This window comes from Natrix helvetica, assembly GCF_964273705.1.
Source record: "Natrix helvetica genome assembly, chromosome: 4".
Taxonomy (NCBI): Eukaryota; Metazoa; Chordata; class Lepidosauria; order Squamata; family Natricidae; genus Natrix; species Natrix helvetica.
Genome location: NC_138550.1, coordinates 1,902,988 through 1,917,667, shown reverse-complemented (window position 1 = coordinate 1,917,667; position 14,680 = coordinate 1,902,988). Strand labels below are relative to the sequence as shown.

The 14,680-nt window shown below is 41.9% G+C and overlaps 1 protein-coding gene across 1 annotated transcript in view; it reads right to left on the bottom strand.

Moving 5' to 3' along the window:
- PGM2L1 (phosphoglucomutase 2 like 1) overlaps positions 1–6,960 on the bottom strand; it is a 35,933-nt gene extending 28,973 nt beyond the window's left edge. The window contains exons 1-2 of the mRNA XM_081951220.1: positions 6,784–6,960; positions 6,291–6,441 (exon numbers count right to left, since the gene is read on the bottom strand). Coding sequence (XP_081807346.1) covers positions 6,291–6,441; positions 6,784–6,794 — 162 coding nt within the window. The 5' untranslated portion in view covers positions 6,795–6,960. The remainder of the gene's footprint in view (positions 1–6,290; positions 6,442–6,783) is intronic.
- Positions 6,961–14,680: the final 7,720 nt, after the last annotated feature.

The window sequence follows — 14,680 nt, the reverse complement described above, 5'->3', positions numbered from 1 at the left end:
AAATGTCAGAAGTCACTTTGATTACAGTCAATAAAAGCCCAGAACAAGCCACAACCTGCTATAATTGGAGGAAAATTTTGTTGCTGATCTCAGAAAGCCTTGTACATGCTATCATTTGTTTTGCCAAATTCTTTCTGTGAAACCCAAGGATTTGCAAAGCTGCAAGTTTATGCTTTCATGTTTCTGCCAAACATAAAGATGGCTGGCTGATAAGAAGATAGCTCACTGGGAGTGCAATTTGTACTGCATAACATGCCCTGCAGCTTCTGATTTAGGTGCAACTGCTTAAAACAAATTCAAGCACAACAAAATCCCGGATGGATCACAAGCGGATCTTTGCAGCTCACGGCCTCTTTACAGGCACTTTAAAAAGGCAATGGCATCCAAAGTCCCAGGGGTGAGTGAGAAGCCTGACCTTTACCACAAAGAGGTCAGCCAGCTGTGGGATCCAGGAACTGCCAGCCATTGGTCAGTTGGTGGAAACTGAAAAATATGCATTTCAAAGAAAAGAATGTTTTTATTTTATTAATTAAATTTATTTGCTGCCCACCTCGTTTCAAAACAGCTTAGTTGTTTGGCATCCAGATCTGGCTGACCTTCGAAAGAACTCAACAAAGATCAGTCTTGAATAAAAGAACATGCTCTCCTGTTAAAATCACGAAATTTGACGGAGCTGAACGTGACTCAGAACATCATTTGCACATGAATTAGATGAGGTAAACAGGCTGTGTCTAATTCGTGTGCAAATGATGCTCTGAATCACTGTTTAGCTCCATCAAACTGCAAAATGAAGCGTTTCACAGGACAAGAACTTTACACTGCCTTGAACAGCGAAAGGAGAGGAAAATGCATTTTACATTTTAATAGGAAAATTCTCATTGCATATACTGTAAATCTTTGAGGTTTATTCATGCATGATGAAATCTAAGTCACTCAAGATTCATGTGTTTCTGTCTGGGATGGCAGAAGAGGAAAGAGTTCGATTCCATCACAGAACAATTTTCCCCAATCCATGGATGGGTGTTTCCAACAGGAAGAAATACTGTTCTATTTTTCAAGGTCTTTTAACTTTTCTTGGCAAAACCCCCCAGAAAATTTAGGATTATGGATCTTTGCACTGATTAATCTGTGCAAAGATGCATTATCCCAATTTTTCTGTTTTTATAACATCAGTCAGCAATCATATAGTTTAAATGTGCAAATCATGGAATACCCTGCCTATGGAGGCATGGAATAACACCTCTTTCTCTCTTCTCTGAGAATTTAAGGGAAGGTAGACTGCACGTACCAATCCGACAGTGGTTTAAGAGAGTACTCTTTCCTCAAATTACCAAGAATCACTTAAAAAGTCAGAGATGGTCAAAAAGAAGAACAGTACTTAATTTACAGCCATTCATTTGAAGTTACATCATTGAAAAAAGTGACATGACCATTCTTCACGCTTACAACCATTGCAGGATCCCCATGGTCACATGATTAAAATTCAAATGCTTAGCAACTAGTTGCAGTGGGGGGGGGTGTCAGGTGATCCCTTTTGCAACTTTCTGACAAGCAAAGTCTATGGGGAAGCCAGATAGACTTAGCCACCATGTTACTAAAATGACAACTGAAATGATATAGATAAAATGAATATACTGAAATGGTATAGGGTGTCCTGCTCAAGCAGGGGGTTGGACTAGAAGACCTGGAAGGTCCCTACCAAACCTCTGTTATTCTATGTTCTCTAGTTCACTTAACAACTGTAGCAAGAAAGATCGTAAAATGGGGCAAAACTCGTTTAACTATCTTGCTTAGCGTGGAAATTTTGGGCTCACCCTGTAGTTTTCCATCAGCTGGAATGTTTCCATAGAGGGCACGGAATATGACATTTGAGTTAAAAGCCATTTAAGATTCTGCTAGAAAGAGCAATAGGAGGAGATCGCCTTTAGACAATCCTGATAAGATTCAGTAGTTCCCAAATCTCTTTATCTGTGGTCCAAAATAACGATCTCTTTACCCAGCAACAGAAATTCTAGCTCCTGTGAAAAGAATGCCACACTGGCATTGATACAGACTTCTCTGCCCAAATATTAATTACATACTCAAAAGAATTCAACCTCCTGTTAATAAAGATGGTAATTCAGCCTTGTTAAATGTGACAAAAGAATTAGCCAGCTTGAATTTCCTTATTGAAAGAATATTACAAAACGACTTAGCATGTGGTTTACTTGCAATTAGCGCTTTGTCTTTGCTTGCTGTACAGCTTACATACATACATACAAAATGGGCCTTACTGTGAACTTCCCTCCCTAATAAAGGTAGGTAAGATTGCAATACAGGTAGTCCACAACTTAAGACTGCAATTGAGAACAGAATTTCCATTTGCTGAGCCAGGTGGTTGTTAGGTAAATCTGCCCCCCTCCCCCCCCCTCTTGCTGGAAGCCAGCTGAGAATCTTGCAAATGATGACCATGTGACCTTGGGATGCTGCAGCTATCTTAAGTACATGCCAGTGGCCAAGGGTCCAAATTCTGATCCCCTGACTATGGGGATGCTATGGTGGTTGTGAGTGGAAGCCTGCTCAAACAGGAAATGTAATGGTGGACCAAACTGTGCCGGTTGGTACTCTCCAGCCTGGTAACCTCTTCAAGTCAAGCTTCACATGAAAAATATCCTTTCCACGTCATTTGCCAGCAGTAACAATAGAAAGAGAGGTGGAAAAAACAATATTTGAAAATCTGACAATAAGCAAAAGACAGCAAAGCAAGAAGTAGTTGCTAGAATGATGAACAGGTTTTCTCAAAACAAGGTCATATTCCTGGCTGAGAACATCCAAGGCTCCAGTAAGAACTGATGTTATTTCTAGGTACATGTCTTGCATCAGCTAACTCTTTGCTGTTGGGAAATAGGGAAAATGAATTCTCATTTAATCATAAATAACATCAGATCACAATTTTAACCTTCAGATCTACTATAAGATACTGTTTAGCATGGGTGTGTGTGATGGGGGGGAGCAGGTCTAACTGACTGCCTGGCCAATGTGGCCTCCAAAAACTCTGCAAGGTTTCCTGTGAGTAGGGGGAAAAGTTCGGTTTTCCTCCCCCCACTTGTGGCAATGAAGTTCACTCTGCCCAAGCTGCATTGTGTAATTCCTTCACCTTTGCATCTAAGGTAGTATTTCTCAACCTTAGCAACTTTAAGCTGTATGGATTTCAACTCTACAAAGGAACTCCATCCTGATTCAGTTGAAATAAGTACAGTTAGTCCTCGACTTATGACAACAATGGACCCCAGAATTTATGCTGCGAAGTGAGAAATTTGTTAAGTGGGTTTTGCCCCATTTTATCTCTTTTACCTGGCCAAGCCAGGAGACAAATCTTTAATGTTAGCTGAACATTAAAAGCCAGTTCTCTGCTTCTGCCGGCATCCCTCAAATCCGAGCAGTAGCTTCCACTTTCTCCTCTTATCTGTGCATCTGGTGGCATGTTATTAATCATTTCCTCTATCCCATTTTAGAGACAGCTGCAGCCTAAAATAGGCTTCCCAGCCCAAGGGGAGTTCTTGAAGCAAGCAAATTGAAGAGCTCCACAATCTGAGAATAAGTCATTTGGATGGCCCCTCTCTTTGGGGTTCATAATCTCTGAAAGATCCAACACTTAATATAGGATTCATTAGAATATTAAGCATACTGGCTGGGGAATTCTGGGAATTGAAGTCCACATATCTTAAAGTCGCCAAGCTGAGATACACTGTATTAAATATTCTTTCCAAAACCGATGTTTTCTTATGAAAACATCAGCACACAATTCTATGACCTGTAACACATTTTTTCACATGAAGAAGCTACACGGTTTATGGAATTATTCTAATTATTATAGAATGTCTAGGATTCCTACAGGTCTAGTCTTCTAAGCATCCTAAGATGCAAAAGTCAGCAGCTTTAAAGCATATACATACATACATACATACATACATACAAACATACACACACACACAAAAACATACATACACCCGTGTATGTATGTATGTATACATACTGCTATATAGTCCTTTTGCCTAAAAACAAACAAACAGATTTCCATATAAGGCTATTGTGATTAAATGTGATGGCACTGACTAAAATGTGGGATATGGGGAGGGACTAAAGGACTGTCCATTGCCACATACCGGAATTTTATTTAATATATGCTCCCTAGTTTTACTGTGCAATACAGTCAGACTTACACAGAACCTCCCCTCTGCCAGTCATCCACAGATAATGCTCATTAATTTCCAAAACGCAGACTCCGGCTTTTAGATAGCTCTCACACCATGTGCATATTTTTCCCCCTCTTCAATACTAGTAGATTTCCTATAAGGTTATCCAACATTCTGGACAGGGAAAAACCTGAAATAAGGTAGCCAAAAAGAGTGCAAAGGGATGCCAATTGGAAGTCATTTCCAAAAGAGGCAAAAAGAAAGCATACAAAGGGTTATAAATAGAAATAGCACTAGAAAGCATGAATTCATGTGTTTGCTATCCATTTCTAAAATGTCTTTATCTTCCCAAAATGAGATGAAACACTAGGTTTCTCTATACTCTAGATTTAATAAGTGAATTAATCTTGCATTATTTTATAGTTTATTCTGTCCTGATTTTTTAAAATTTATGTTCACCTGTCATGTATGCAAGATTTTTTTACTGTACAAGAACTGATGTATTTTTATATTGTATTGTAATAAGAATAGAATGAGTTCAATTTTCTAAGGAAATGAACTTTAAGACCAAACACAAGCTATAGTGTGTATATATGTATGTGTCTTTTATACTTATATTCTATTCTTCCAGAGAGATGCCATAAAACCTGTGAGCAGCTTAAGATAAATCAACTTAATCTCATGTTATTTCATAGCATCCCAAAGGCAGAATAGCGCATATAGATTTTCACGGGTGTAGATATGTTGGTTTTGTTGTATTCGGGTCTTTTCCCGTGTAAGGTTGATATTGTCTTTGCAACGTTTCGGCAGGATCTCACCTGCCATCTTCAAGCATGGGTTTTATATATAATATATATGTAATTTCCTACTAGGAATATATATATACACACACACACACATATACACACACACACACACAAACACACACACACACACACACACATACACATACACACACACACACACAAACAAACATACATACATACATACATACATACATACATACATACATATATATATATATATATATAGTATAAATTTAATGCAGAGAACTGCAAAGCATCCATTCCCCCTCAGACATTTTCTCTCACTGCCTATCCTGACAAGATTTACAAGGCTACATCACACTGAGTATTTCTTAAAACAATACCGTTTCAGGACGCAGTGTCGCAATTGCATAAAACCGGGTTCTGGAGAAAGAGGAAAAGCATTTCCAAACACATTATTATCTCCCTCCCATCCCAAAATCAGACAGTCTGTAATAGCTCCTCTCCCCTCTGACAAAAGCGGCAGTCTGTGCATACGATTTGTGGATCCCCCCAAAAAAGGAGCCACCAAAACCTCGATTTCCCCCCCCCCATCAATTCATCTAAAGGAACAGGGTCTTTCCAAGGGACCCAACCATGAATTCCTCACACACACACACACTGGGTGCCAAGGGCAGCGACAGCAAAGGAAGAAAGCACATTTTGGCACAAACAGGCCATTTGTAAAAGACGACAACAACAATGACAACAACCTGCTGTGGTCCTGTCTTGGTGGACATTCCTCCAACATCCTTCCCAGCCCAGACTCTGCCAAGTGGGCAAAACCTGGGCTGGTCTCCAGGCTGGGTTGGCATCGCCAAATGCCCACTTACCTGACCTTGACAGGAGCCCCCCACCCCCCACAAGACCACCGCCTTTCCTTAATAATTCCTTATTAATTCCTATTTTTGGCCAGGTTGGGGGGGTCTCACTCCCCACACCCCCCAAAGGCCACCCCCCTTTATCTATTTATTCCTTATTAATTCCTATTTTTGGGCAGGTTGGGGGGGGGGAGTCTCATCTCCCACACACCCCAAAGGCCACCCCCCCTTTATCTATTTATTCCTTATTAATTCCTATTTTTGACCAGGTTGGGGGGGTCTCACTCCCCACACACCCCAAAGGCCACCCCCCTTTATCTATTTATTCCTTATTAATTCCTATTTTTGACCAGGTTGGGGGGGTCTCACTCCCCACACACCCCAAAGGCCACCACGCCCTTTATCTATTTATTCCTTATTAATTCCTATTTTGGGGCAGGTTGGGGAAGGGGGGTTGGGACCTTCCCAGTGCCCACACACACACACACCTTGTCCCAGCAGAGCCACTGCCCCACCGCCCGGTCCAGCTGGGCGTCCCCGGTGCTGCAGCCGATCAGCAGGTTGGAGTTGACATCCCCCAGCACCACGTCCCGGGGGTCGCCCATGGCTCTGGATAGCCCTGGAGGGCGAAGGGGGTTTCTAACAAAGGAGGGGGGAAAAGGGGAGGGGGTCAGGCGGTCGACCCAGCTGCGGCGGCGGCGCTCCCCGTTCACACGTGCAACTGCAGGCAGCAACCTGCAGGCGGGGAGGGAGGGGGGAGGGGTCACGTGACCGCCTGCTCCTCCTAGTAGCCCCCCTCCCTTCTCAGCCTGGCTGAGGGGCTCTCGGGAAGGGCGGGGTGTGTGTGGCGAAAGCAAGGGGAGGAGGGGCTTCCCCAAAATGGTTGGGGGAGGGGCCTCCCTAAAATAAGCGGGGGAGGAGCCTGTCGATCTCCCTTCTGCACCTTCCCCCAGCTGTTTTTCCTGAGGTAATTCCTTTTACCTCACAAACATTGTTGTGGGAGGGGAGGTTTTAGATAAGCGTCCTATAAATAATGAGAGACAGGGGGGAAACAAGACCCCTCCTCAACCTAAGGGGAGCCCTCCTCGCACGACGACCATCGCCGCAGCCTCCCCGTTTCTCTCTCGCGCGCGCGCGCCAAAAATAAAAGCGCTCCTCTGCAACTGCCATCCCTGAGGGAAAGGTGGCGGCGACTTGTGCGCATGCGCTGTGCGCGCCCCCGTGGGCGGAGAAAGTGAAGCCGCCGCTGTGAAGGGCCCCGCCCATCCATGCCTTCGTCCGCTCCAGCCGCGGGCGCTGCTGGGAAATGTAGTCGGGGGGCTTTCCCCAACACGCTCTTACTTTCTTTCTTTCTTTCTTTCTCTCTCTCTTCTCTCTTTCTCTCTTTCTCTCTTTCTTTCTTCCTCAATGTGCTCTGGCACCCTGCCTGATTTGTAACTCCGGTTTGCAGGCATTGCTGAGGAAAAGGAAGGTATTCAGACGGTTTAGGTTTCCATGACGGCTGTGATTCATTGATCTTCAGTGTGTACCTCCCCATTTCTAATCCAACGACTGGCACTTAGGGCAGCTTTTTGCAAGCAAAGAAGCTTTTGGTATTTTTTTAAAATAATTTTTTATTATTTTTAATTTTCAAAACAAACACAACACATCCTTCTTTACATACTGTGTAAAGTGTATCAGTTGGTTACAAAAGACTTTCGTGCATCTCTTCCACAGTCAACAAACATAATTCATATTAACTCAAGTATTTTAACTCAAATATATTTATACATGTTACCATCATCATACCTCCATTTTCATTTGATTATAATTGTTTAAACGCCCATCATCATAAAATATACCAAGATTTAATACATAACCACATACTGGCATTTCATTTACTATTTCTAAAATCCTCCAATAACACCGAATCCTTATGTCCTATTCTAGCTAAACATCCATAATATTTAATAACAAAGTTTTCTAATCCTTCTTTCCAAATCACTGTTTACAATTTACATCCAGTTTCATTATGTTGAACACATACATACATACATACATACATACATACATACATACATACATACATACGTTATCATTATCCTTCCTTTATTTGACTATATCCTGCATCATAACATTTTCCTCCCTAATAATCAAGACTTAACTGTATCTAACTTAGTTCTTTTTTATTAACCTTTATATATAATCAAAAAGATTTCTAATCTTCCTTTCATGGGTACCATTCAATATTCATATCCAATTATTACTTATCATAACACTACACATTGTATACATTATTATCATTATCAATTATTTATTTGACTATATCTATTGTCACTAAATTTCACTAAGTTTAACTAGTTTTAAATTATACTCTTCCATCTATCAACCTGTATCTTTCCAGTAGCAAAACAGTCTCATGTCTTCTGCCATTTGTGGTATCAGCTTTTAGTATTTTTGTACAAGTGATCCTTGACTTATTTAGTGACCACTCAAAGTTAAAAGCTTTTTGGATAAAAATATGGTGGGTTATGCAAAATGTTTTTAAGAAAAGAATACAATTCACGCCGCAAATGTTTTTACTGGGTATAACTAAGGATTTTACTGAAGGGGAAACAAAATTGGTTTTGTATATGGTTACAGCAGCTAGGTTGTTGATTGCTCAACACTGGAAAAAAGATTTTTTACCGACAATCGATCAATGGATTCAGAAAGTGGCGGGGTTCGCTGAAATGGCAAAAATTTCAGCTTTCTTAAAAGGTCAGAAGCAGGAGGATTACACACAGGAATGGGTAAAATGGATTGATTACATACAGAATAAATATCAGACTAGGAATACCTTTAGGTAAGAATGCTTAAATTGACAGATGATCAGAGTAAATAATATATGGGATGCTTGGAATTGTTAGAGTGGTGTATAGCGGAAGTCAGGGGGGTGGGTTTGATTGGGAGGTGGGGGAGGGTGGGGAAATATATATGTATAATTAACCTAGAAGATGGGATTAATGAGATATTGTTACCTTAAGAGAAACCTATATTATGATTTATATATGTTTAATCAATTTAGAAGAGGGGTTAATGGGCTATTGTTAGTTTAAGAGAAACTTATATTATGATTGTTGGGAGGTGAGGGGGTACAGTATTTGAATGAGAAATCTATTTTAAGACGGGGGGAGGGGAGGGGGTACAGTATCTGTATGTGATCTACATTATATGTTGGGGGGGGTAAAAAGGGGGAAAATTTGTTTGTATAAAACTTTTTCAATTAAAAAAAAGTTTAAAAAAAAGTTAAAAGTGACTTGTGACTGTTTTTCACACTTACGACCGTTGCAGCATTCCCACAGTCACGAGAGGCCAGTCAAGGCTAAGCGCCCCTCGACATGAGTGACATTGGGTTGGCCACGCCCACACAGTCACATGACCACCCAGCCACGCCTATCCAGCTGGTCATAGGGAGAGAGAACTGCTTGTTAAATTATTTGGATCCCACCACTGATGAATAATTGTGTTAACTTTAGCAGAGGTTCCTTTAACAACGGTGGCCAGAAAGCTCATAAAATGAGGCAGAATTCACTTAACTAACATCTCACTTTGCGATGAATGTTTTGGGCTGAGCTGTGGCTCTAAGTAGAGGCCTCCCCGTGTATCCCTTTAAAATCCAAATGCTAACCGTTTGTTCAGATTCCATTGATGGCTAAAAAGCTTAGAAAACTAAAAGCTTTAAAAGCCCTTCCTAATTCACAATTTCATTCATTCCAGACATCTTTGATCGAAAAGGCCTGGGTTTTTTCCCCAAGATTTTTCTTTTTATTGCAAATTTTTACATATTTTATGAACAAAGTGTTGTCTGGATCTTTTCTTTTGCATCCTCTCATATACCTAATCCATTTTACATCATATCTCTGTTTCCAATTTCAGCCATATTATTCTCTTTCCCTGTTTTTTAATCTTAAACTTATTTTCTTCTTAGTACATAAACAATATCACTAATCACCCTTAATTTCTAATCTCTTGCAATAACACTCGCTACATATGTTTCCCAAATTCCCCATTCCACCCTTTAACATTTCATCTTCGTCTCTTAATTTAAATTAACTTCAAAGTTAAAACCAAATTGCCATTTCACATTTCATTCTGTTGGTCTGTTTTGCTGTAAGCAACATTCGTCATCAAAATCAGGGGTTTTTACATTAAAAACATTAATTATCCACACTTAATAATGTTGGCATAATTCCCTTACGTCTTAATCAACTGTCCACCATTAATAATATTAATGCAATTCCCTTTAAACTACTAATATGTACCTTATATCCCTTCCTCCTCCTCTCTAGCCTTTTTCTCTTCATCTCTCAAAGATTCCACTTCTTACAAATTTTCTTTTTTGATCCCATTCTATTAACTTCTTCTTCTTTTTATAATTATTGTATCTTTTCTTCTGAATCCTTTTTCTCACTTTTAATTTTATTGTTCCAGTAGTTTTCCCCAGGGCTTTTCCTAGTCTCTTCCCACTATTTCCCTCTTTGCTGTTTGATTGATTCTTTTTGGGGGGGATATTTCCCTCCCATTGAAAAAAGTCATGCTTGATGTCAAGGATGGGAGTTGTAGATCCAGGCACCTGGAGGGGTGCCAGCTAAAAACTCGCCTCTTTTCTTCCGCACCTATCCGATGACTTGAGTGTGTCTGTGTCGAAAGAGTAGCTGGCGAATTAAGTTGGCACGAATTGCCCCTATAGCTGTATACTTATTTTTCCAGGCTGGTCTTTTGTCTGATCATTGCTTATTTAATAGGGGCATCCGTGTTTCACCTGCCTGCTCAGATAACACACTGCTCAGAGCCCTTGCTATTGTCGTGTCTTTCCGGCAACTATGCCTCTTTGTCCTGTTTTCCAGCGTAATTTTAAACCGAAATTGTGATCAAAAGGCATCCAGATCTCTTTGCAACCAGAATACAGGATAGAGTAACAGAATAACAAGAGTTGGAAGGGACTAAAGGATAAAGAGGAATTGGTGTACTTCAAGACGTGGGGAAGATTTTATGATTGGTGAGAGAAAGGAATCTAGAAAAGAAAGCAAGAGAGAGAGATAGAACCCAGTTGGGACACTATAGAATGGCAGAGTGGGGGGAAGAAGGGGGAAAATAGAAAAGGAAGTATTAATATATATGTATATGTTCAAGAATGAGACATAGGGAGGGAAAAATAGTTAGGATTTGATAAATGAAGAAAAGGGAATAGGAAAGGATAAGTATAAAATTATAACAGGGTTTGCAGGAATATCATCCCGAAAATACACCAGTTCAGAGCTGAGAAGTATATATGTGTTGTATTTGTGCTAGTAGTGAGCTCCCTCCCATACGTGGGCATACCAGGGGTTGTAACACAAATAAGTGTGTGTGTGTGTGTGTGTGTGTGTGTGTGTGTATTCTAGTTAAAACACTCAAACACTAAAATAACATTTTAAAAGAATAAAATCACTAAATGCTATGTTTCGTTTGTCTTTCTTTCTTTCTTTTCATTGTTGTAGGTAAGCAATAAAAGAATTCAGTGAATCTTACCTCCGAAAACATGATAATTAAAAAAATAATGGACTGCGCAGTAATGGTTAAATTAACTCTCAAACTGCAAGATAAAGAAGAAAAAGAATACTATACAGTATGGGACAAATGGTATCAGTGGTTAGAGAATAGGAATAATGAATGAAAGTAGAATAATGATATATGTAAATATTACGTTACAGGAATTATAAATGTAAAGAGGAAATTGCAAATGAAAAACGAATGGAAAGTATGTAAAATGCTAAACAAAAGGAGATACACTGATGTCTTAGGAATGGGAAGAATGGATGTTGAATTTGATAGTTTTGTTTTGTAAAAAGCTTAATAAAAATTATGTATGTATAAAAAAGATGTGGAGACTCTAGAAAGAGTGCAGAGAAGAGCAACCAAGATGATTAGGGGACTGGAGACTAAAACATATGAAGAACGGTTGCAGGAACTGGGTATGTCTAGCTTAAGAGAAAGAAGGACTAGGGAAGACATGATAGCAGTCTTCCAATATCTCAGGGGTTGCCCCAAAGAAGAGGGAGTCAAGCTATTCTCCAAGGCACCTGAGGGCAGGACAAGAAGCAATGGGTGGAAACTAATCAAGGAGAGAAGCAACTCAGAACTGAGGAGGAATTTCCTGACAGTGAGAACAATTAACCAGTGGAACAGAAGTTGCCTCCAGAAGTTGTGAATGCCCCAATACTGGAAGTCTTAAAGATGTTGGATAGCCATCTGTCTGAAACGGTGTAGGGTTTCCTGCCTAGGCAGGGGGTTGGACTAGAAGGCCTCCAAGGTCCCTTCCAACTCTGCTATTGTATTGTGTTGTATTGTAATCAGTGAATCTGATTGAATTGCCCCAGAAAAATCCTATTCCTTTTTCATATATTTTGAGGCTGCATGGAAGAAACTCATAAATCTTTTTTTTTAATTGGGGGGGAAAATGAAATGAGGAATACCAGTTCTGACTCCTGGCTTAATACTGGGAATGGTGGTTATCATTAAATCAGAACTGAGTTTCAACTCTAGTTGGCCATCTTTGAAGATCAGGTTGGGATCCAACTTGGAGGCTACTACCTTGAGCCCCCCATATTCCTTGGTCCTTCCTTTATTACCTGGGTAGTCACCTAGCAACTCTGCCCTGTGGTTTCCAGGGTGACCCACACCTGCCTTCAAAATGTGGCAGCCCCATAAGCTTCTGTGCCAGTTGGCTGGATTCAGCTGAAGAAGAGCAGATCTTTTTACTCCTAGCGGAAAAGTAAGCATTGCGGTCCTCACATCTATCCTTACTTAGACCCTCTTGGTCTTCTTTTGAAGAAGGACGAATTTCAGGTTTATTTGGAAGGAAGGGATGGGATTTGGAGTCTCGGGCAGACCTCAGCTGCATTAACAGGGTAATAGAGAATCCACATCACGCAAAGTGTTAGCACCCCTTTATAATGCCTTGGAAACACCACGCTTGGGATTGTTGGAAGAGATTCCTTCTGGGTTCAGTTCCAAGTGGGGAAAAAGACATTGGAAACACAGAGGCTGCTTGGAAAGATGGTTTAATGGTGGACAGAATCACATGGTTTGAGGTCCTGGGGAAAAAGGGGATCAGGTAGATCGGGTAATGGAAAGGCACACACAGGCTAACGGTAACAACAGCTCTTTATTAAGTACAAGTGAGAACAATCCAGCGAAGGTTGAGTCTGACAGCAGCCCTTTTATAGGGAGCTGTCAGACCCTTCGACCAATGAGATTAAACCTCTGTTCCCGCTGGAACAGAGGACCTTGGTGGAAACCACTATAACTGAAGCTAGTATCTAACACCCCTCCCCTCTTAGATGGAATAATCCTACTGGTCACTTACTCACGCAGGTAGGCGGGCTTTTTGGTAGCTCTGCCTGACCTGCGCAGTTCAGTCGGAGGGTGTTCTTTGGACAGGTCGGACAGACCTGTTTGCTCCGCAGCTCCGCTTGGTGGAAGCTCCTGGAACCTTTCACAGGCCGCGGCTGGAGCTTCTAGAGCCGGTTCGCTCAGAGCTCGCTGTGAGCCTGCAACACAAGAAGCTAAGTATCCCGGTGACTTCGGGTTTGAGTTGGCTGTGGAAGGAGTGACTTTGCGCTCCTTTTGGGTAGGGCTTTGGCTAACTCATGCAGGAGTTACCTCTGGCTGCCTAAGAGTGGAGCGGGAGAGGCGGCCACGGAGTTGGTCAACGTGCCTTCTCCAATTCCGACCATCCTCTACCTCTACCAGATAAGAGCGAGGCCCAGTGATGCCTAACACTGTGGCAGGAATCCACAGAGTTGCCCCGGCATAGTTGTGGGCGTAAACTGAATCCCCTACGCTAAAGTTCCGAATTTTGCTTGCGGAGTCAGGGGGCGATGTGGCAGAATAGTTTGGGTGTAGCTGGTCTAGGTGGGACCTTAGTCAGCGACCCATGAGAAGTTCGGAGGGGTTTCTCCCTGTAGTGGCACTGGGTGTGATGTGTTGAATTAGAAGATAATGGTCAACCCATGTTTGCCAATCTCACGGGCCCATCCTAGATAGGGCCTCTTTTGCAGATCTCACCATTCTCTCTGTCTGAACATTGGAGGCCGGATGGAATGTCGTGATCAGGGCATGCCTGATTCCCTGTGCTGCTAAGAAGGTCTCAAATTGCATGGCCATGAATTGGAGCCTGTTGTCAGAGACTAGGACGTTGGGCAGGCTGTGCATGGAGAACAGTCTCTGCAGTACCTTAATGACCGCTTCTGCCGTAGTGGAGGTCATCAGGACTACCTCTAGCCATTTCAAGTAGGTGTCCACAACTACGAGGAATGTCTGGTCATGAACTGGGCCAGCAAAGTCAATGTGCACCCTAGACCATGGTGCTTGAGGTCGTTCCCACTCCTTAGCGGGCGCCTCTGGGGGAGCTGGTCTGGACTCCTGGCACGGTGTGCAGGTAGCCACCCATTATTCAATCTCCCTGTCCATGTTAGGCCACCACACATAACTCCTGGCCAAAGACTTCATCCTGACAATTCCAGGATGCCCTACGTGTAAAGCCTCTAATACTGCAATGTGCAGTTTGGGTGGAACAACGACCCAGTCTCCCCACAGCAAACAGCCATTAACCACAGACATTCATCTCTCTTACAATAGTACATTTTGAAATCAGACCCAGCAGGCCCCTTGAGCCACCCCCTCCACACCCAGTTCAAAATTTGTTTGATGGTGGAGTCTTTTGCAGAGTGGCGGACAACAGGATCAGTCTCTAAACAGTCAATAAGCAGGACTGGTGTCTCGGGGGCAGGTTCTGCAAGAAGTTCTGGCAGCGGGCAGTAACTCAAAGTGTTGGCATGCCCCAAAGTGGAGCCAGGTCGGTGGATGAGATGGT